The 24,388-nt window shown below is 40.1% G+C and overlaps 2 protein-coding genes across 5 annotated transcripts in view; both read left to right on the top strand.

Moving 5' to 3' along the window:
• BTBD1 (BTB domain containing 1) overlaps positions 1-12,210 on the top strand; it is a 43,714-nt gene extending 31,504 nt beyond the window's left edge. For 2 of the 3 annotated variants that reach the window (XM_057543137.1, XM_007194266.2), the window contains 3 exons: positions 6,321-6,408; positions 9,984-10,130; positions 10,642-12,210. In XM_057543137.1, the coding sequence (XP_057399120.1) occupies positions 6,321-6,408; positions 9,984-10,130; positions 10,642-10,800 (394 nt within the window). In that variant the 3' untranslated portion in view covers positions 10,801-12,210. Of the gene's footprint in view, positions 1-6,320; positions 6,409-9,983; positions 10,131-10,641 lie in introns of those variants that run through there. The other variant, XM_057543138.1, reaches the window with a different exon arrangement.
• Positions 12,211-16,013: 3,803 nt separating this feature from the next.
• C3H15orf40 (chromosome 3 C15orf40 homolog) lies at positions 16,014-21,181 on the top strand. Of its 2 annotated transcripts, none has more exons than XM_007194271.2 (4): positions 16,014-16,169; positions 17,314-17,440; positions 19,578-19,705; positions 21,067-21,181. In XM_007194271.2, the coding sequence occupies exons 1-4, from the start codon at positions 16,056-16,058 to the stop codon at positions 21,160-21,162; spliced, it is 465 nt and encodes a 154-aa protein (XP_007194333.1). In that variant the 5' UTR covers positions 16,014-16,055; the 3' UTR covers positions 21,163-21,181. The 2 variants fall into 2 exon arrangements, with proteins under 2 accessions (XP_007194333.1, XP_007194334.1); XM_007194272.2 differs by having other exon boundaries at positions 16,022-16,076.
• The last annotated feature ends 3,207 nt before the right edge of the window (positions 21,182-24,388 follow it).

Below are 24,388 nucleotides of genomic sequence, written 5' to 3' on the forward strand. Positions count from 1 at the left end.
TTTTTTTTAATTTTAAAAGATGCATGCATATAATCCTTTTGGAATTTATATTTGCTCTACCGTGTTTCTTTAGGTTAAATGTCAAAGTAGAATATGTACCTGTTTTCATAAAACATGCCTTTTGGATTTTCATTTACTTAATATTAATAGCACTTTGGTATAAAACTAGAAACTAACAAGAAGTTTGTTTAAAACTAGAACTCCAAGAGGGAGAGGACTCTTACAAATATTGGGTTAAAATGGAAATAAAAATGCATTTGTAGACTATTTAGTAATAATTCACAATGAGAATACTATATGTGAGAACTTACGGGATGAGGCCAAAGTGTCACACAGAGAATTAGCAATAATTAACTACTTTTATTAAATAAATTAGAGTAGAAATAAATGATTTCAGCATTAACCCAAGAAGCTAGAAAATGAATAGCAAAAGAACCATATGAAAAGAGAAAGGAAATAGGTAAATGTAGAAATTAATGAATTAAAAATAGTAGAATTGTTAAATATAAGCTGGTTCCTGAAAAAGACCAATAAAATAAGCAAACCTCTGGCAAAGGTAATAAAGAAAACATACTTACATCTACAGATAATAATGGGAATATAATAATATTCTGAGGAAATTTTAATTTTAATTCTGGGTTTACTCTGTGCTAATAAATTGAACATCTTGATGGAATGGATCATTTTATAGGCAAATATAAATTATCAAAATTGACTGAAGAAGAAAGCCTGAATAGACCAATTACCATGGAAGAAATTAAAAGTTATCAAAGAACTGTCCCTTCACAAGGTGGTTTTGACAGGTGAGTTTTATCAAACATTCAGGGAACAGTTTGTTTCGTTGAACATTCAAAGAAGAAAATACTTTTTGGTTAATTATTGAAAGAAGCATAATCCTTATACAGGAATCTGACAAGGCAAAAAATTTTCTAGGTCAATCTCACTTATATAGAAAAGAAATAAAATAGTGTATTGAATCTAGCAGTACCTTAAAAGAATAATACTATAACAGCAAATAGATATAAATAAACTATAGTCCAATTTTTTTAAAAAAGTGATAAATCAGGGTCAGAAAAATACATCCAGTGGAGATAAATATGCAAGATCCATGTTCTGACATCTTACGTTTGGTTCTAAAGCTATAAAGTTACAGAAATTGAACAGTTTATCACATGAAAAGTACACATATTGCTCAGGAGAAGGGTGGCTATTTCAGATACAGAGACTTAAGAGAAGTTTCTCCTGTGGTTTCTTAGAAAGGGGACACTGAGCAGTGCAATGACATCATTTAAAATAACATCCATCCAACTGAGTTTTGTAAGGCTATTCCTAATAACGTCCATCAATGCAAAAGGAGTGCAAAAAAAAAAAAAAAGGCAGATGAGAGTTTGTTTGGAAATTGAAAGAATGGCACAATACTAGGAAATATATTACTATAATTCACCACGGTAGCAGATCAAAGAAAAAAAATTTATTTTGATAGATGTCAAAAAGACTTTTGATAAAATTTTACCCTCGATCCAGATATAACCATTAATAGGCTAGGTCTAGAAGAATACTTCTTTAACATGATAGACTATTGAAACCTCAAGATAGGGATGCCTGGTAACCTTGCTATTTTTCAGTAGTGTTCTTAAAACTCTGATTGATGTAGGTATAAAGATAAAGAAATATAGGTAATTAATACAACGTTGTAAATCAACTATACTTCAATATAAACAAACAAAAAGAAATATTGGAGAGGAAGAGGTGTTTTTCATTTTTTGCAGATAACGTCTATATTAGTAGTTCTTCACTCCATCAGACCTAGTTCTCCCTTTTTTGTAATAAATATTTTGTATTCCCCCTTTATTAACCTGAAATGAAATTCATAGATAATGTGTTTCATTTTTTTAAAATGATATAATGGCCTAGTTGTAATGTAAAGGACAGTGAATGTAACTGATAGTAAAATCAAATGTGTACTTCAATATGTAGACACTTGGGCAGCACCGGAAGACAAACAAGCAGTCAGAGATAGTACCTGTACGCACCAGCACACTGAGACAGCTGTAGGTGCAGGGAACAGGTGTATTATACTCATGTCCCAAATACCATGAGCAGCACTGCTGCCAATTTTGTCATTTTCTTTAAAAGTTTCAAATAAAGCAAAGTACGGTCCATCCTGTTTATCCAGTTTCCATATTTGAGAACTCATCTACTCGCTAGAATTTAATTATAACCCCCAAATCAATACCAGCAGCGCTTTCTTAGTCATTCACAGGAAAGATTTTAGTTGCCTGGGAGCATGCTTCTGTGTGAGATCAAACAAGGAGGATGCTCTACGTTCTTATTCCAGCGCTTATACAGAGATGGAGATGGTAGGGGGCAGTGCAGTGCAGGACACTACAGCTCTGTGGCCATGGGACAGTTTGAATCCCAGCTCTGGCATCTGTTCGTGGGGTGGCCTCAGGCAAGTCACTTAACACTCCTTAATTCCATTTCTCTTTTGTGAAACACAGAAAATGGAATATACTAGAATGAGTCGTTCTTAGGATTTAAGATTAGAATCCACATGAGTGGTGTGTGAGTGTGTGTGTGTGTGTGTGTGTGTGTGTGTGTGTGTACACATTCCCCCTAAGAGCAGTGGTTTAGTATTTGCTAATTCTGTGTTTGCACCAACTATAAAATAAAACTACCACAAATAATGAGAAATGACTGTATGGTATTTCCTCGATTTGTATAGTAGTCACCTCTTGTAAAAGTCAGTGAATATTAAAATTGCTGTGAAAATCTTGGTTTATTAATAAAAAGGGATTAAGTTCAAGTCTCATAGTTAAAAACAGGTTTTTCATCTACATGAATGGACAGGACACTTGAAAGTTGGTTGGGATTCTTTGTTTTGGGAGACTTTCCTAAGTATTGCAGTAAATCTGGTGTCCCTGGCTCCCTGTCAGTGGTGCTTCATATCCTTTGTGAAAACAGAGCCTGCCTCCTTGGGCATAGAACTCCTTTTGAGAACAACTAGTCCACCCAGACAGCCTCAGGATCAGTAAAAACCTATTAGAACCAATAAAAAAAGAGTAGTGGCAACTTATAAAACGTATATGCAAAAACCAGTGATGTTCCTGTGTCATTAAAATTCAGTTACAGAGATGGGTGGTGTTGATGGTTAACAACAGTGTCAATTACTTAATGCCACTGAATTGTGCACTTTAAAATGCTTACGATGGTACATTTTGTTATATATTTTGCCACAATAAAAAAATTTTAGGGAATTCCCTGGCGGTCCAGTGATTAGGACTTGGCGCTTTCAGGGCGGTGGCCTGGGTTCAATGCCTGGTTGGGGAACTAAGATCCCGCAAGCCGCGTGATGCAGCAAAAAAAAAAAAAAAAATTAATGTTTGAATTTTCAGTTAAAATGGTGAGTAAAAACAGACCCCACTTGCAATAGTAACAAATAACATAAAGTAGCAGGGGTAAATCCTATAGGAAATGTACAGTATGGTATCTTTATAAAGAATTGGAGAACTTCGACTGGAATCAGACAGTGTCTTTCCAAACTAACCTTTCTGAGTTAGGCAGTTCCTTGTAGAAGTCATATGTTTTTGGTAGGGAGGAGTGGGTTGGCAAAATTATTCTCTATTTAATCTGCAAAAGTAAAGGTTTCTGGGGCTTCCCTGGTGGCGCAGCGGTTGAGAATCTGCCTGCTAATGCAGAGGACATGGGTTCGGGCCCTGGTCTGGGAAGATCCCACATGCCGCGGAGCAACTAGGCCCGTGAGCCACAGCTACTGAGCCTGTGCTCTAGAGCCCGCGTGCCACCACTGCTGAGCCCGCGTGCCACAGCTGCTGAGGCCCGCGCGCCTAGAGCCCGCGCTCCACAACGGGAGAGGCCACCGCAATGGGAGGCCCGCGCACCACAGCAAAGAGTAGCCCCCGCTCACCACAAGTAGGGGGAGCCCGTGCACAGCAACGAAGACCCAACGCAGCCAAAAATAAAAAGTAAAAAAAAAAAAAAGTAAAGGTTTCTTTTTTAAAAGAGTGGGGTTAATCAAATATGAAAAATATTGTAAAGCTATTATAGAATGTTATACGGAACATACTACAGAGTTCAGAAACCAACCTAATGTAAATGAACATTTAGAATGTGAGGAAGGATTAACCACTGGGAAAATAAAGTTAGATCTTTACTGATGCCATCTTCCAATATTTGTATAAATTATAATTTTAACGTTAAAAGAAAGGAAACCGTGAAAGTGCTGGAACAGAATGTTTATTTATTATGAGGATGAGATAGGCCTCTCTGAACTTGGCATAGATCATAATTTGACTACAAATAATTCAAAATGTTACATCCAAAACCACCATAAAGTTAAAAGATAAATGACAAATAGGAAAGTTTTTGTAATGGATGTTACTGACAAAGCATATAATAACTATATAACATGGTCTTTCGAATCCACATGAAAAAGACACTCATCAGCAGAGAAAAATGGGAAAAGAACATGAGTGGGTTTTTCATTAAAGAGAAAATCCAGTAGAGTAAGCATATGAGCAAATGTGTTAACTCAGTAATCACATATAAATAGAATTTGTCAATTATCAGTTTCTCAACAGCAAAAAGAAATGAAGATACTTGTGGTTGTTGAGAGTGAGATAGAAATGATCTTCATGCCCTGTTGGGTGTAAAGTTTTATAATCTTCCCAGAAAGCAATTTGATAAAGTTCATCTAAGGCCTTAAGAATATGCCTTTCATTTTCCCCAGAAAATCTACTTCCAGGAATTTATTCTAGGAAATAATGAAGGCACTGTGAAATGATTTAGCTATAAGATTGTTCATCATGGCATTGTTATATAATAACAAAAATTGCAAATAACCTAGATTATTTAACAAGTAGGAATTGTTTAAATATAATGAATCAGTAGTAGTTTTTTACCCCTTTACATGACGTTACAAAAATATATATATTCTGACATGGTTTTTAAAATAATACATATATGTTCATAGAAAAAAGTCTGTTTTTCTATTGTTTAAAAACAGAACTAAAAGTCTGAAAAGGAAGTGCACCAAATTGAAAATGAAGTTGTCTCTAGATGGTAGATTTAGAGATGCTTTAAATTTTTCCTCTTGTTTGCTTAGCCACATTTTCTAACTTTTTTTAAACAGAGAATATATTGCTTTTTTATAATAAAAAATTATATTATAAATAATATATTTAAACAATTTTAAGGTGATCCTCATACTGGGAGTTTAACATAGTGATTAAGAGTGTGACCTTTTGATCCATGCAGACCTGGGGTTGTGTCCCAGCTCTGCTACACATTTTGATCCAGGCAAGTTAATTTCTCTAAACCTCAGTTTCTTCAGCTATAAAAACAGGATGATAAAAATCATACTGTGTTACTTAGTTTATAGAGCTGTTATGATGACTAAAGGAAATAATTCATGTAAAGAACTGAAGCTCGGTGCCTGGCACAGGAAGTGCTCATAAAGTGGTAATGGTATGGTAGTAATAATAATAAAACTTGAACTTGTTACTTCAGTTCTTAAAGTATGAAATGTTGAGGATAACTGCTTTATATTATAGATTATCTCTTATTATACAGTCATTTAGTGCCATTTGTGCTTGATGCTAGTTTTTATACATTTATAAAATGGAGTAAGGTGGGTCTATTTCTTAACTATGGTGACTAGACTGGATCTGCTAATTGTTCTAGTGTGAAATCTCATTCTGATCCACCTGTGTAACTTAGGTCCTGTCCCCAGACCTCCACCACCAACTCTGCTACAGCAGCCTGCTTCCTTCACAACTCTTATCACAATTTATAATTAATGATTTATCCCTTTGTTTACTGATTTATTATCAGTGTCCTCCATTAGGCTATAAGTGCAGTAGGGGCAGAGACTGTCTTGTTGACCATTATTTCCCCAGTGCCAGGCCCAGTAACTATTCATCGAGCTGAAGAATTGTCAGAGTTTGGGACGCTGCACATCAGGTCTGATGGCTGACACATCTCTCGTCATGAAGGAGATGTGCAGACAGATTTGGACTAAAATTATCATTACAACAAAAGTGGGTATTTAGGTTAAATAAATTGCTTGGCTCAAAAATGTACAGTACAGAAAACAGATTCTACTTAAGTTCCCAATAAGTTACTCTAGCAAGAGTTTTTTGGTAAGCAGATGACATTTCCAAGGATGTTTAATTTTTGATAGTTTTCTTTATTATGAGCAAAATTAGATGTTCTGAGTAACACTTAAAAAATGTATAAGCCTTTGGAGTATGAATGCTTACTGAATTATGTATGTTATTTTATATTTGGACTCATTCTCTCAGGTTCACAGTTAATAGAAGAATCTCTATAGTCGGATTTGGTTTATATGGATCTATTCATGGTCCCACGGATTATCAAGTGAATATACAGGTACACTTTTTTTTGCCCACTGTATACCATCTGAAATATATAACAGGTGTCATTTTACGGTAAGATATTGTTTCGGCAAAATCCAAATTTCAGTATAATTATCACAGGCATCAGAAAGCCTATTAGTATTTTAAGCCTAGAGGGTTCCATTTTACAATTGATCTAAAAAGTGTAGTTTCAGAAAATTGAGGTCCTGGGGTCCTTAACAGAAGCATTAACATATAAGGAGCTCTCCTTTGTCCAGGAAACCCTTCTATTAGTTCTTCCTGCTGTGTACTGACTGTCTCAAAACACCCATCTGCTTTTTTCATGGTACTTTGAACCCTAGGGCTTGAAACTGTCTAATTTCCTATAACTACTGGTAACACCTCTGATTTCTGATTGTCTGACCATACCCTGCCCCATTCTTAGATCTGCTCCACCTCAGTTCTTCCAGATACGGCACAATTACTTAATCTCGAAGAAAGTGAAGCACCTCTCTCCTTCCCTTTCAGTCAACCAGTGTTCTCCACACTTTTTTTTTTTTTTAAACATCTTTATTGAAGTATAATTGCTTTACAATGGTGTGTTAGTTTCTGCTTTATAACGAAGTGAATCAGTTATACATATACATATGTTCCCATATCTCTTCCCTCTTGCATCTCCCTCCCTCCCACCCTCCCTATCCCACCCCTCTAGGTGGTCACAAAGCACCGAGCTGATCTCCCTGTGCTATGCGGCTGCTTCCCACTAGCTATCTATTTTACATTTGGTAGTGTATATATGTCCATGACACTCTCTCACCCTGTCACATCTCACCCCTCCCCCTCCCCATATCCTCAAGTCCATTCTCTAGTAGGTCTGTGTCTTTATTCCCGTCTTTTGATTGCACATCCCAGTTAGTAAAATTATTTTTGAAACACATCTACATTGTACTTTTATTTACTATACACATATACCTATGCAATACTATACTTATTTTATATTATACATAAATTAAAACACAAAAATAGAAATGAAAAAAGGAAGTAAACAATGTTTCAGACTTCTTTCAGCTGAAAAAACTGCTCTCTCTAAAATGTTAATTAATATACTATTTTTAATAGTAAAAACATTGGTGAACTTTGTGATCAAAATGCATCATTGACTTTCAAGATACACAACAATTCAAAGATCTGGTCTGGTCTGGGGACTTACCTGGTGGCGCAGTGGTTCAGAATCTGCCTGCCAGTGCAGGGAACACGGGTTCAAGCCCTGGTCCAGGAAGATCCCACATGCCGTGGAGCAACTAAGCCCGTGCGCCACAACTACTGAGCCTTCATGCCACAACTACTGAAGCCCTTGTGCTTAGAGCCCGTGTTCCGCAACAAAGACAAGCCACCGCAATGAGCAGCCCGCGTACTGCAATGAAGAGTAGCCCCTGCTCGCCGCAACTAGAGAAAGCCCGTGTGCAGCAAGGAGGACCCTACACAGACAAAAATAAAGATCTGGTCTGATGACAGCCAAAAAAGATACTTCACTACCTCACAAAGACACCTTGTTCCAAATGGAAGAATTGCTTTATTGGCTGTGCTAATGAAATCATGCTCATTTTTAAATTCTATCCACTAACGTTTATAGTGAAATTCAGCTATAAATTAAATCATTCATGTCAATTCCTTGCTCTTGTAAACCAATTAGAAAGTTTGTTTTAATATTTTTAATAAATAGGGTCAAAAGCCACTGAAATTGTTTATTTGAAAGATTTTAAAGGTTAGGAAATTTTGTTTCTATAATTTTTAATGCCAGAAAACCACAGCAGACCTCTCGGGTATAAAAGATTTTCATGATCACTCTCTGTTTTACTTTATATATTGTTAAGATCCTATCCATAGGATCCATAAGCCCACTTAAGCAGGCTGTATAATCTGCAGGCCTGGGAAGGAGTGAGGGCCTCACAGTCATTCTCTTCAGTTGTGGAACCCCTGTCTTCCTTCAGCACCCCTCACGTATTACATGAGACACCAGATTCCTTGTGTACAGTCTGAGGGAGGGCATCGGGGTTATAGGTATATTAAAATGATAAAATATAAAATGAATAGAAGTAGGACTTCTCTTTATTTTCTTCTGCCCAGTGGCTAGTCTCATGCACCCTCTAGATAACACTACCAGATAGACCTGTCTGGGTTTGAATCTCAGCTCTACCATCTCCAGGGTGTGACTGTGGGCAAATTAGGTAACCTCTCTGAGCCACAGTGTCCTTGTTTACTTTGACAGTAGTGGTACCTCCATTATGTTTTTGTGAGGACCGGTTGAGATGATGCATGTAAAGTGTTTGGAACATAGTCTGTTGCTGTCGTTGTTGCTGTAGTTGTATAATTTGAGTCTCACAGTAGCCTTAGGAAGAAGGCAAACAAGTTTTTTTTCCCAAATTAAAAGATAAAACTGAGGCTCGGAGAAGTGAAGTGGTTTACTCTAGATTACCTGCCACAACGAAATCCTATGTCTTACTACTTTATTCCAGGGCACCATCATGTCTTTTTTTTTTTTTTTAATTGAACTGTGATATACTGTAGTCCCTCAGTATCTGCAGGGGATTGGTTCTAGGACCCCCTGTGGATACCAAAATCCACAGATGCTCAAAGCCCCTTATATAAAATGACGTAGTACAGTCAGTCCTCCACATCCACAGGTTCTGCATCCGCATATACAGGGGGCCGACTGTACATACAGAAAAGTAGACATAAGTGGTTCGTAAACTGTGAACACACTTGTGTAACCAGGAGCCTGATCAAGGAACAGGGTATTACAGCACTCCAGACATCCCCTTGTGATCTTTTCTGGTCACTATCCCACCTGAGGTGGCCACTGTCCTGATCTCTCGCTGCATGTACTGGTTTAGCCTGTTTTACTCTTACCGTTTTTACCTGATGTATGCAAAAAGATGGCTTTGTGAGCCTTGGCCTCCGCACATACTGTTCCCTTGCATGAAGACTTTTCCCTTATAACCTGGTAACCTCTGAGTTGAGCTTTTAAAACTCTCTTCTGTGGAGCCTCCCCACTTCGTGACAAAATCAGTTTTTCCTCTCCTCCTCCACTTCATCTTACGCATAGCTCTCTACTGCAGGTGCTGTACTGAATTGTCATTGTTTACTTGTCTTCTCTAATGACTAGAAGCTCCCTGAGGGTGTCCCTCAGTGCCTGGCACAGATTATGGAACTAAATCGAAAAGACGGAATTTTCATATTTTGAATATCCACATAGGAAATGCTACAGGAATTTCCCAGTGACAAGACATAGGCTAGCAAGGAGTAAAGGCTCATTTCCCTCAGGTATCTAAAATCCACACAGTCTAAAACACCAGTTCCCAAGCCATGTGTCTTTTTTAGAAGCTCCTCTCTCCTGCAGCCAAGGCCCAGTTATCTAACATCCTCCCCATCCTTACTGCGGTAAATGCATTTTCTGACAGCGTGTTTAAAGCCATCTTTGGTGGTTAGAGACAGTAGAGAAAAATTACAGCAGAGAGATGTAGTAGTCTATTCTGCTGTGCTGAAGGGCTTCATACTCTCTTCTGCGAAACTTTGTTTTAACTTTAATTTCTCTTTTAAAAATTACAGATCATTGAATATGAAAAAAAACAAACCCTGGGACAAAATGATACTGGATTTAGTTGTGATGGGACTGCTAACACATTCAGGGTCATGTTCAAAGAACCCATAGAGATCCTACCCAACGTGTGCTACACAGCATGCGCAACGCTCAAAGTAAGAGTCTTCCTGAATGTTCCAGGTGGTGAGCTGGCGGGGCCCGCGGTCTCCTCTTGCATGTTACAGAGAGCATGTTTCAGTAGAAGCTGAGAGTCACTAACAGTACAGCCTTGCCGGAAGCAGGGAAGGTAGGAAGGTGGGAGCTAAAATATTCCACTGCTTTGAGAAGAGCAGTGCCTCAGAAGAGCTCTGCTCTGAAAGAAATAGTTCTTCATAAGAAATAGCCCTGTGTTTGAGTAGGAGATTGGAAGTTTGACAGAAGATAAAATAAGACAATTATCTCCTTAAAACCATTTCACTGTCCTCTGATAGCTGAGCTCTACATTCAGTATTTTTAGTCATTAATTAGCTTGTAGCAAAAACTACATTTTTCCTTAAATGACTTGGCATAAATTTTTATACAAGAGCTATAACGAAATACAGTAGATCAGTAATATAATTAAAATACCACATTAAACTGAGTGCTTATTAAATGAAAATTACTAATGAACCTTTTGTTCTCATTTAGGGTCCAGATTCCCACTATGGCACAAAAGGACTGAAGAAAGTAGTGCATGAAACACCTACTGCTAGCAAGACTGTTTTTTTCTTTTTTAGTTCCCCTGGCAATAATAATGGCACTTCAATAGAAGATGGACAAATACCAGAAATAATATTTTATACATAATTCAGCATTATAATACATCCTGGCTAAATAGTACCATACAGTCTAGTCTCAAAGGCATAAAAAACTGGCCACAGAAAAGAGTTTGCGTGTTATGAATATTTATAACTGTAAGATAAGAGACATTTTAGTTTCTTAGAAAAGATAGATAAGTGTTGACTTAAATCTCTGCATGATTTAAAGGGAGATTTTCCATTTTCTTATAACCTTAGGGGAAAAAAGAACCGGTTTAATTGTTTAAAAAAAAAAACAGCTATTTCAGCTTTATCTTGCATAATTTCATAGATTAGCTGACTCATAATCTTTCAGCAGTTTTATAACTGAAAGATTCTTGTTTTATATAGCTGGTTTGTTTTTTTTTTTCTGTTTTAACTGTTTTGAAGGTTACATAAGATGAGGTGGGTCAGTATTGCTACAGAATTCCTATTAACTCAAATAACTAATTTCAGAAAATGAAGAAAACTGACCTCATCTTTGGAGTTTCTAACTATCTGGTGGTTAGCATTTGCAATATTGCTAGAAATAGGCTTAACAAACGCCAAAGAAAATCTTCAGTGCATTTACAGAAAAGGATATTTTATAATAGTATAATATGTTACATAGTACAGTTTTAAACGATAAATGAAATTTGTACGAATTCACAATAATGTGATATAAACAAAGGGTCTAAAGGTGTACTCCAAGACTGGCTTCTTTATCACTAAGCTGCACCACTGTACGTGTCTCCCTCTGGGGGGATGCGGTTGAGAATTCCCAAGATTGAGGTGATGGTGGTGGTGCTGATGGTGGCTGAGTAAACAGACATCAGTTCAGCTCTGGCGATAATCTTACACAGCAAGAACTGGAATGAAATACTAGCATCTCTAACAGCTGCTTTGAAACTTTAAAGATATCCAACAGAATCACTCCTGAAAAGTATACTTTCTGTCACCTACACAGTTCTAGCCAAGAAATAAAATATGTTTAACATTCATAACCTCACTGTCAACAGGTACAGCTGCCTAAGGAGGGGATAGGAAGTATATTGGCAGAATGACATTTACACACTTTTATAAAGCAAAATTTTTATATAAATAACATTCTTTTTCTTTCCCTTCAAAATGATTATCTCATTAGAAATGTATGTGTGATTAAGTTTAAGCTATATCAAATAGTTGTGGAAGATGTGTAGAAATCACAATTCTTTTTAAGTATCAACTTAAAAAGAATTTTTTCTAAATGGTAATTAGGATAAAAAAAATTTCCATCTAAAGTAGTATTCTATTTGCTATTTTCAAGAAGGTAGTGAGGTGTGGTGGTGGCAGAGGTCTCATGTAACTGAAGGTAGTCCTACAGGGGACAAGAAATGGAACCGTTTACTGACATGGGACATCCCCTGGAATTTTTAAAAAATAAATATCTATTGTACTTTTATTAATTTTTTTGTCATTTGTCTTTTCTAAAAGTTGAGTGTAAGACACCATTTTGGAACAAAGCTTCTAATTAATTGAGGTTGAACCTTATTTTTAATTTATGGAAGTAATGCAACCCATAGTAAGAATGCCTTACTGTTGCCTTAAAGCAACTATAGCAGCAACAACTGTTGCCGTCTGCTGCTTCATCAGTTTTTTTCAGTCTCAGGTTTTTCTCCCCTGTTCTACTCTCAGTAGGTGAGAGAAAGGAAACTGTTCTTGTTATTTACTCTGATATAGTGTAAGGACCATCTCGCCATCGTTTAGTATTAATAGAGCTACCTGAGTGACTCCTGGGTACCAGGCTCTGCACTGAGTACTTCACACACGTTCTCATTTGCTTCTCACAACATCAGTATGAGGGAAGTACTGTTATAATACCCATTTCACAGGCCAAGAAATTCATGATTTAAAAGGTCAGTAAGTGGTGGGAAGCAGAATTTAAACCCAGATCTATCTCCCAAGCTACAAAGTTGGGAAAATATTATTTTGCTGGGCCCCAAAATGCCACCATTCTCAAACTTTACAATGAGACCCAAAAAGATACTTGGCTAATCTGTATTTACTGTAGAATATAAGCAATTTCTATTTTTTAAAAGAGTGATTACTCCAGTATCTACCCAACAAATTGTGATTATTTGTTTGCATTATAAAAGTGTTCTTTCTTTAAGGCCCACATAAGTAGTGCTTTTAATTTGCAAGAAAAAAATTTACCGGGAAACAGATAACCTTAATAGGACTTTAGAGAGAGCCAGGTCTTCAAATGCAGTATGTTAAATGCAATACGTTTTAGACAAAACATTGTTCCCTTTCGAGTCCTTTCTCCTTCAAACAGTCTGCTCCTTTTTGCTTCCCGGTTCTAGTTATCCAGATTCAAAACCTGAAAATTGTCCCTTGAATTAGACAATGCATCATTCATAAGAGAGGACGGTGCTATAGTAATCCCAGCCCCAAGAGCTACACGGCTCATTTAGTCTTTTGCCAAGTTTGCACACATAAAAAAATCCATCTTCTCCATTGGCAAAGGCTAAGATAAGATTGAGTTTTTAAACTGAACTTTACTAAAACCTGAAAGAAATGTAAAAGAAAATAGGAACCAGTATAAACATTTATAATGGGTTTTCTGCCATTTGGATCATAGCCCCTATTTTTTTTTTTTTTAACCATTGGGCAGTATTTTTTCCAACTCTCTCCTTTCCAGAGGCAAAGATTCTGGGCAGAAGCAACAACAGATGTACAGTTTGGGTGGCAAATGGAGCTGATGGCTTTTCCCTTCCCCCTTCTCCACTCCCCACTCCTGAGTGACCTTTGGGAAAGTCTGAATGGTCCTTGCAGGGCACCTCTTCCCTCGCTCTGCCTTCGCTCATCTAGTCAACTGCCAGGTAACATAATAATCCACGATTGCAAGTGCCCCCTTTATTTCCATCTTAACTGTCAAAGCTTTAACTGAGGCTGTCATGACTTCACCCCAAACTAATTCTATATAATGCTGATTCAGCTTTTGTGCCCCAATTCTTAACTGATTTCAAACAAAGAAAATATGGCTTTGGTGTAACACCTGGTTCACTTTCTTCTACCAAAGCCTTCACACTGAGTGGCCTCAGTGTCCAAGTGGGTGGACAACCCAGCCAAACCTAGCTTTCCATTTTCTTGCTAACCTCCAGTAACCTTCACCATTTCATGTCAATCACTCCTGCTCATGACCACACCATGTACCTTGTCATATGGACTCGCACTACCTCTGAAATGGTAAATTCAGACTTTACACTCTCTGACCACAACCTTCGATGCCTCTTCAGCTCTCACACATACTCCATACATGTGTCCTTGAACCTCAAGACTGCCATTCCCTTGACCTCTCCGTCCTTTCTGTCAACCCTCTTCCTTCCCTACCCTAGTAGACTCCACCTTCGATCTTTTGGTTTTTTTCCTTCTCCACTTTTGATCTTTGATCACCATTAACCATTTCAGTAACCCTCAACCCCCTCATCCCCACCTGGATGAAACCAGTTGTCTGCCTTACCTTCAACTTCCTGGCTGCTGGGTCCAGGCATTTAAAAATGATATAACTGTACAAGACTGGGGTCATGATGATTTCATGGTCTCCAAGTTCAGCTAGACCATCAGTGTTGCAGAGTGAGAGTTTCAACAGTTAGCTCTTTGACATTCTCCAGAGTATTTAAATCTGTTCCACTCTCCTCACATCTTCAACACCTCCTCTCCTTCAGCTAATGAAAGAACTCCAGCTCCTCGCATCAAACCTATACACACAGCTATATGTGCACCTAAACTTTTCCTTCTCTTGTGAAGGAAGGGGTGTCTGAGTAAGGCTTCTTGTAGACAGGTCAGTCTCCACCTGTGCTCAGAACCCCACCACCTCCCTCTGTTGTAACTTCTCCTCTCTTGGCTTATTCCTATGCATATTCAAATGTGGTTAATTCTCATCCAGTTTAAACAAGAAAAAACATCTTAACGTCATGTGCTCATCCAATACCAGTTACTCCTTCACAGTGAAATTGTATTATTTTCTACACACATTATCTCTTTCCTCTTCTGCACTGAAACTGCTAGCACCTAGGTCGCTAACACCGCTCGTTTCTGTTTTACATGCCCTCTCTGTGGCACTACTCCCTGTTGACTACTCCCTCTTGAAGTACCCTTTCTTGGCTGCTACGTACTCCTACATCTGGCCAATGTCATTTGGTGCCTTCGTTTCTTTACATTTTCTTAGGGTTCTGTCCTGGGCCCTCATGCTCTGCACACTCTCTGGGTCTTTATCTCATCCACGTGCATGGCTTCAATTACCATCTATTTTCAGAGGGCTCCAGAATCCATCATCAGTCCACATCTCTCAAGCTTCAGTTACAGACGTTCAGTTACCCCCTTAATATTTCTACTTAGTGTCCCACAGCTATCTCAAACTCATTATGTCCCGGACTGAACAATTCACCTCTGACTCCCAAACCTGCTCCTCGGGCCCCAAACCTGGGCATCTTCCCTGACTCTTCACTCTCATTCCCACATCCAGTCATTCCCCAAGCTCCGATCATTCTAGTTCTTGAGTATGCTTGAAATGATCAGCTCTCAGTTCTCCATTCCCACTGCTACTACTCTGGTTCAGGCCACCATCTTCCATTTAAGAGGGAGGTCTCCCTACCTCTATTCCTCTATTGGCCACATTGCAGCCAGTGATCTTTCTAATCACAACAAATGTGACTCTACCAATCCTTTGCTTCAAACCCTTCAATGACTCTGATCTTGCCTCCGCCTTCTTCAGTTTCATCTTTTGCCACTTTGCACATCAGAATATATTTCCTCTCCTTTTACATTGTGGCATCCTCAGCGCCTGGCACAAGGTAGAGGCTCCATCAGTACACGGAAGGTACCCAAAGGCTAAAGCAGCAGGAGACTCTACATCCACTTAAGGGCCATAGGAAGCAGCGTGGGGCTCTGCACCTGCTGGTTGGCTGCAGCAGCGAGAAAACACCTGGCCCTGTGCGCTCTTTGCCGCTCACTCCAATCCTTTCTTCCCATGAGGAAACAAGACCAGAGGGGGGTGGGGTGTGGTCACGACTCGACCAGAGCCCAGCTCCCCATCTCTCGGCCTCCTGAGCCGCTTTTCTAGGTGGCGAGGTTCCCGCGCAGGTCCGGGAAGAACGAGGGGTCTTGCTCCCGCCAGCCGGAAGATGTCGCCCTCGTGACAGAGCAGAGGCGCAGGGCAGAGAAGCCGCTCCTGCCCGCTGCGTGCGCAGGTGCAGAGGACTCTTCCGGCGTCGGGCCGCCTTCCCTGCCGCCTCCTTGGCGTGGATGCTGCGGCTCGGCTCCGGGGTGAGGAAGGTGGGGACAGGACCCGGTGCTCGGGCTGCTGCCCGGCTCCCTCTGGGCACCGAGATGCCTAAGAAAGCTGGTGCAACGAACAAGGCCAGTGGCAAGTCCCTTGGCACTGGGAGGGTGGGCTGCAGGAATGCTGGTTGAGGAGCGCGGGAGAGAAGCGGGACCCGCGGGTGGGTAGAAGCTCCGCCAACTGCATGTTGTCTCTGAGTTCCGGGCCTCCCGCTCCCCGTCTCTCTCGGATGCGCCGCCGTCCACCGTGGAAGTCGGAGGGCCCGGGCCGGCGGCGCGCGAGGCTGTGCCTGAGCTGTGGCTGCCGACCCCGCCGGCCTCGCTCCCACACTCCCAGGCTCGCGCTTCGTGTTCCGGCAGTGCAGTGCGGCCTGTGCTTCCCTGGGAGGCTCTAGTTAGCGTTCTGTCTCCTTCTCTTGGCTGGTCTTCGCACCCCTCCCTCAGTAATGCACCACTCCCACTTCCCTTCCACCGTCTCTGCAGGGCTGACTCCAATCGGTTCCTAAGACCCGGCTCTAAGACTGCCTCCTGCCGGGAGCTTCCCCAGTGTCCCGAGGCGGGACTGCCTTCCCCTTCTCTGCGCCGTGATGTCCCGTGCGTGTGTGGTCGGCGCTCCTAGCACAGTGTATTAGAGTGATTATTTGTTCTTTTTCTCTCGCTGTAGTCTGAGCTCCTTGAGCTCCATGTGTCCTTATTCATCTTTACATCTCCTTTGCCTACATTCTGCCTTGGTGCGCAGTTCATGTTTGTTCAATGGAAAGTTCCTAGTACAGCTTCTGGCACACAGTAGTCCTTTAAATACCACTGTTGTTCCTTCCTCCTCCCCTTCCCCCCAGAACACACGGATATACACCGTCCAGCCATAGTTGTTCACAAACATTTGTTAACTTTTGCTGCTTGAGATACAAAGATGAAAAATGAATAATCGCTGCTCCCTGAGGAATGGGAAATACAAAGCCGACAGTAGGAACCAGTTCTAAGTCAGGTCTTCCAAGGCAGGAAAAAAGCACTTTGTGGGGTTGATGGGAAGGCTTCATGGAAGAATTGATTTGAGCCATGAAGGATGATGGAAAACCATTCTGGGTGGCCAGAAATCCCTGGACGTGACCGATTAGCCTAGTTTGTCTTGGTTAAGGGTGAAGAGGAATCATGGAAAGATCACATGTGTGGGAAAGTATTTTGTAACTGTAAAGTTGTAGTGTGACTGTTGTTGTCGTTTTAGGGTAAAAGCCAGAGCAAGGAAGCAGAGAGACCAGTTCCTCCCTCAGGTCCTGTGGCAGTTGATCCCAAAGGTTGCATCACCATAGCCATCCATGCCAAACCTGGTTCCAAACAAAATGCTGTGACAGGTATACCTGGCCACTGGGGTGGGAATCTTGTATGAACCACTCGTCTCCTCTCCATCCTCCCTTTGCCTTGGCTTGCTGAAAGTTCATCCTGTATGGTCAAGTATATTTTTCACACCTGCAGTTAGAGGCTTCTCCATTTTTAAATTCTGGATTCTAATGTAAAGGTGTAATCTAGTGTTTAAAAGGAAATATACCATATTTAAAGCATACCAAGTTAGATGAAAAAACCATTTTGTATTGTCCTTTTTAATACGGTATTTTATGAACCAGGATTTACTGTGGTGATCAATTCAAAATACAAACTGCGAATTGTTATGTTGTACACCTGTTATGTGTCAATTATACCTCAAAATTTAAAAAGGTATTTTAGAAAGAACATATATAGAAACGTGTAGCCTAGATGATTCTTAGTTTGTCCTATTCCAAAAGTGGAAACATTGGCCAGAGAAAGAAATGTTTTGGTTGATTTTTTTTAATGACCATTGGTCCAAGGAGGGAGAGAAAACCTCAGATCTGTGAACATGATCGTCAACACCTGTGTGAGCTTATTTCAAATCAAAACTCTACAAGATATTTCTGGGCCCAGTTCTTTCATCTGTCAGATGAGACAGTTAGAAGCTTTTAAGCTATTCCCTGGAGTCCAAAAGGTGCCTCAGGAATCTCTGCAGTGGGCAAGGGGGAGGTTGGCAGACAGGACTCCTGAGTAGCTGTTTACATTTGTTTTAAGTGTTGGGGCTTCAGGGGAGGTTGGGTGGGGTGGGAGGCTTCTGATTGGGAAAAAAGTTTGATCTGAGTTATCTTGACAGTCTTTTTCACCCACTAAAGCTAAAGCTCTGTATTCCAATTTTTTAAATATTTTGAAAACAAGACCTCAGAATTGGGGTGCTAGGCCTGGTTTGTGTTGATGGCCATGTTAGCTTGCCTATTTGTTGGCTGTACCCTCCTTGGCCAGCATTTTCTAAGTAGTCACTGTGGACACTGTCTGCTGTTGGAATACCATGTTTCATCAGATCTAACTGGCCATCATCTATAAGGTGCAAAAGTACTTTGTGTACCAGTAAGACAAAATCCACATCAACTAAACACTTTCTTTTCCATTTATTATAAGATACATCAGGATTTCAAAGATATTAAAATGTGAAAAACTGTGCATCATAGAATCAGTGACAGGATAGGAGGAGGGTTGTTCTACCATTTCATTCCTGTGGATTCTGTAGCTGTGTTTACACAGGCAAGATGTAAGTGTGTGGAAATGCCCAAGTAACCCCAGATGCAGGACCAGCTCAAGCTCATTTGCAAACTGCTTTGAGTGTATACTTCTCTCTCAGAAATAACAGTGGAGGATTGCAGGCAGGTTGCTCTTTATAAAGGCTGTATTGATGAGGGAGTCTGGACCACTCTTCAAAAAGCAGTGTTCATTGTCCCTGGATTTCAAAGCATGAATTCAAATTTATTTGTGAATCACAATGCCACTTTCTAGCCATGTGACTTTGGACACATTACTTCTCGGTTCCAATTTCCTCGTTTGTAAAATGGAGATAATAAAGGTATTAATATCTTCATAAAATTATAAGAATAAACAAGTTAATATTTGTAAAGCCCTTAAAACATGTTTGCCCTTAAAATTAGTGTATGTAAGCGCTGTGTAGATGCTAACTAAATACTACATTTTAAAAACATCAAAGAGACATTTCACATAAGAGGTGAATCTAATCCAGTACTCCCACTTTCCTGATGAGGAGACCCCGAACAACCCTCTACAGTTTCGTGAGCTGCCTGGTTCATCCACCTCCCAGTGACATTGCGGGGCTAACACCCAGCTCCTCTGACTCCCTGCCTGGGCTCTTCCTGTTAGACCAAGTGCAGTTTCCAGCTCCTAAATCCAGGACTCTGTAGGCCCATTTTGGTCAGCAGGGTGGGGTGGGGTAAATATCAGTTTTCTTCTCTGGATTTCCGTAATGGTAGAGGCATATTTATGTTTATGTTCCCTTAACTGTGATTAATCATTCTTCATTCAGCAGTTATTAATTGAAAACCTACAATATGCCAGACAAATGCAAACACTTTTACAAAATATGCTCACTGCGTGAAGAAAAAGAACTCCACGAGGATCAAGTCCACACTGTTTTCATTCCAGATTTGACAGCCGAGGCTGTGAGTGTAGCTATTGCAGCACCTCCGACAGAAGGAGAGGCTAACGCCGAGCTTTGTTGGTATCTTTCCAAAGTCTTAGAACTCAGGAAGAGTGATGTGGTTTTGGATAAGGTAGGTCTCTCTCTCTCTCTCTCAACATCTTTGAGTACTACATCAGTCATGACTTTTAAAATACCAATTTTTTTCTTTTCCAAATAATTGAAAAACCAGTTGTTTTTAATGCTCATAATCATTTAATCACTAAAATCTGTGAATTCTTCCTAATCTCCTTCACTCCTAATGCCTCACTCCTTCAGACTGAGCACACGCTATACTTGTATTCCTTAATTGCCATCATTTCCAGCATTTTCTCCTAAGTTCATTCCTGTACCTGCTCTGTCAGATTAATCTTGCTTGTCTTTTCCCTCAAGTCATCACCATACTAGAAAAATCTAAAATGGTTCCTGTTGTCATCTCCATTAGTGAGTGCATCAAGCATACCTGGTCCCCCGTGTTATCCTTGCTTACTAGGAGAAGCTTATTAGGAAGAGAGACGACTCATGTTAAGTTATTAATACCATGGGTTTGCACTAGGGGTGGATATCAAAATCACCTGGAAATGATTTCTAGAACACAGGTTCCTGGGCATCACCCCAGACTTAACTGAAATAGAATCTGCAGGAGTAAGACCCACTCGTGTTTATATTTCTTAAAGCTCTACCTGTTTTCCAGTGCTATACTCTGTAACTCCTACCCAGGATCCAGCGGGCACTCAGAGTCATTGGTTAGTAGACGGTACCTAAATGTCCATCTAATCAGGCCACTGCCTCACCGTCGCCCATGCGGCAGGTCATTTCGGATTTTCTCCAGCGCACGTGCTCTGGCATTTGCCCGAAAGACTCCCCACTCTTCCACCTGTGCAGCTTCTACCCATCTAGATAAATACCTGCTCAAAATTTACCTTCTTTAAAGGGTGTTTACCTTTTTATAGTTGTCTTAAGCAGTTGTGGAATCACAGCACTTGGATATGTGGTTGCTTTTTGTTCGGAATTTTCAGAAATGTGTAACAGTATAGAGAATACCAATTTGTTTTACATTTGGAATTATTTTTATACAAAGTTTATATAAAATTGCAATATTTGTTTTGGTAATTTAAAAAATAATTTAAACAAAAGTATTACTTGAAACCAGAATATTGTACATCTGGATTCCATATTCATTTTGAAAATTTAATGCCTAGCTTTTATTATTACAGAAATTGATGTATGAAGGTTAAAAACTCTGGAGAGTTGTAAAAATATTGTAGTAAGGTGGAATCCAAGAGACAGCCTTTGGTTAGACCAGAAATGGCTAGGAGAAAGTGGGCACTAAGCTGTCAGGAAAACACCAGCCCACCTGTAACAACCCCTCAGCAACTGAGGTCTGCTGTCTCTAATAGCATTAGACAGTTTAGTGTGTTATCCTGACACTGTTGTTTTTTCCTTTTGGTCCAGGGTGGTAAATCTCGTGAAAAAGTGGTGAAGCTTTTGGCCTCCACAACTCCAGAAGAGATCTTGGAGAAACTGAAAAAGCAAGTTGAAAAAAAATAAAAGCAAGAAATGAAAAGTACACCGTTGAGAAACTTTTTTATTGCTAATGATGAAAAGACTGTTAAAAAGGAAAATATATTTAAAGACACAGAATGTGGAAATACACATATATTTAATAAGAACAGGACACAAAAAAGAAGTATGAAGATTGAAAGTACTGTATGTTGAATTTAGGTTCTAAAATCCCTGATCCCAAACAGCTTGGGACATGTTACTCTGATTTCATGGTGTTAACAAAATAACAGAGCTGGAAAGGATATTTAAGATGACCTGATTCAGCCCCTTTCATTTTGTCATGGGGCTTCTGATGTCCAGAATTTGAGTGTATTCAGGATCACATGGTGTAAGATGGCAACTAGAACCTAGACCCCTTGGCTCCCAGTTGAATGCAGTTTATCCCAATTGTAAATTAAAATATTTCCACAGCACTACTGGAATTCTGGGGATGGCCTTCTAATCCAGTTTACAAGTGACAGAGGAAGACCTGTCACTGCTTCGTAGTGTCACTTTGTATTTTAAAATGCTTATGTATTTTATTATGTAAAATGCAAAATTTTTTTTCTGTGTTTTTTTAAAATTCTGTTGACCATTTTGTTAAAAAGTAAATAAGAATAATCAAGGCTTGTAATTTAGGGAATTCCCCGGCAATCCAGTGGTTAGGACTCGGCGCTTTCATTGCCAGGGCCCTGGTTCAATCCCTGGTTGGGGAACTAAGATTCTGCAAGCCATGCAAGACACAGCCAAAAAAAAAAAACGACTTGTAATCTAATGTTAATTTTCATTTTTGAGAAGTCATGAATTTTCTTCCTCCTTGGATGGTAACTGCAGTCATCAAATCTGGTAGTTCTTAAGAATCTCCTAGGGGCTTCCCTGGTGGGGCAGTGGTTGAGAGTCTGCCTGCCAATGCAGGGGACACGGGTTTGAGCCCTGGTCTGGGAAGATCCCACATGCTGCGGAGCAACTGGGCCCGTGAGGTGAGCCACAACTACTGAGCCTGCGCGTCTGGAGCCTGTGCCCGGCAACAAGAGAGGCCGTGACAGTGAAAGGCCCGCGCACCGCGATGAAGAGTGGCCCCTGCCTGCCGCAACTAGAAAAAGCCCTCTCACAGAAACGAAAGACCCAATACAGCCAAAATAAATAAATTAAAAAAAAAAAAAAAAAAAGAATCTCCTAAGATCCTCAAAAGAAGACAAGATCTGGAAGCTATTCAGTATTTGTAAAAACCTATCAGAAGTCATATCTATATTGAACTTTAAAAGCTAATAATAAATATCTTGTTTTTAAATGTTCAATAAAATTATAGTAATTTGTTAAGGTGAATAACTTAACCTGATTACCTTTGCTGATAGAAGAGCCGATCTGCAGTTGTGTACTTTGTCTAAGTACATGAGAAAAATCTATTGACAGACAAAAATCTTTAAAAATATAAAAGCCACAAAAAGGACCAATAAAAATTACGGACGGTAAAAGAACTGGGAGCCACTCATCTAGTACAGCTTACTCTGTTGAGAGGAACCAAGGACAACCAAAGTTAGGTGGCTCATCCAAGATCAGAGTAAACATTAAGGGCAGAGCATGGGTTACGCTCATCTGCCTTCTCTTCTAAGCCATTTTGCCACATTCCCTCCAAATGTGCTTCTGTTTTACGTGGTCTTGGCTTCGGAACCTTTTCTGTTCTTTTTCAGCATTGTTCTGGTGTGTGCTCTACAGGCATTTTACTTGTGGTTTTTACGTGAATCACTGTTTGTTAGGATGCTTTCCTTGATAAGTAACAGAAACCTAACTCATCTGGCTCAAACAATAAAGGGATTTATTAGCTCACATACCTGGAAAATCCAGAGGCAGGGTTTACTTAGAGGTTATTGACTCAGCAGCTCAGTGATGTCATAAAGGACCCACTTTCTTTCCTTCCCCTGACTTACTTCAGCAGTGCCAGCTTCACCCTCAGGCCTGTTTCCCCCATGGAGGCAAAAAGGCAGCAGTTCCAGGCCTCTTGTCCACCTGTCACCCCCTCCAGTAGAAAAAAAGGCCTCTAAGAAGAGCTGTGGTATTTCTTTTCCAAAAGCTCTCAATCAGCTCCTCCTTGTATCTCAGCCCAGATTAGGTAACACAAAGTTTCTAAACCAGCCCCTACTGTCAGGGAATGCCATGTTATAACACAGGTTACCTAAAACAGTGACTAGAGAAAAGAGGAGAGTTACTCTAATTGTTATAGACTAATCAAGGCCCATCCTAGAGCTGGGGATGGGCTCAGCCTACTTGGAAGCAAAGGAGTGAGCAGAGAGAGGTAGATACTTGAATACAAATTGGGAAAAGTTAGAGAAAGAGAAATGGATGCTGGATAGGAGTCAACAAATACCCGTCACAATCGTCTATTTACTTCATTTAAAATGGCCATTATTTTAACGGACTTTTTTGCCTAATCATCACTTTTTTTGAGAAACACACTATCTTTTTAAAAAGAACATCCTTACTTTGTCATCAAAAAACTGTTGGCAGAGGTAGGAACTAGTTCAGCAGCTGTGTTTGAGGACATGTTTCCCTTTCTTCCTTGGCAAATGAGGTTGCCTTCAGCAGTCTGATGCTCTCTTGACCCACACAGGGCTGTTCCCCACTAATAACAATCACAGCTAAGGCCTGGGCACCTTGAGCTGCTGTGGAAGTTTAATTAATGCAGCTTTCTGCAGCTGGGCCCTGTTCTTCCCCCAAGGATATTAAGACAGGCCCAGTGACCTAGGACAAGGACACAAAATCCCCAACCCCTTTAACGGTTGTCTAATAACATGACTATAGCCGTGCCTACCCCCGTTAACTGTAAGTGAATACTTACACGGTCTACAGAGTGACCTGATTACACTGCCTTTCTCATCCTGTGCTGTCCTGAGGGTCCAGCCTTTCAGGCAGCCCATGAACAAGGTTTGAATGATACTTTTCCAACTCTGATGACTAGTGTCATGGTGATGTTCTAGCACTGCATCTGTAATCTGTCATTCCCCACCTTAATACATAGTTACTCATGCAAAAATGATTTAAGAATAATTTCTTAGTAACTTGGGCGCGTACTACTTGCCAGATACTGCTTTGCCTACACTATATGTTGACAATTGGAGGCAGAAACAGGGAACTTGAACTCCTGATTCCTGGGAGCCATTCCTCACTTGTTTGCCAGCTAGGTATGGAGAGAGAACCAGAGCATGCAGGTGGCACCTTTGCACTGTTTAAAATT

The sequence above is a fragment of the Balaenoptera acutorostrata genome, chromosome 3 (genome assembly GCF_949987535.1).
Source record: "Balaenoptera acutorostrata chromosome 3, mBalAcu1.1, whole genome shotgun sequence".
Taxonomy (NCBI): Eukaryota; Metazoa; Chordata; class Mammalia; order Artiodactyla; family Balaenopteridae; genus Balaenoptera; species Balaenoptera acutorostrata.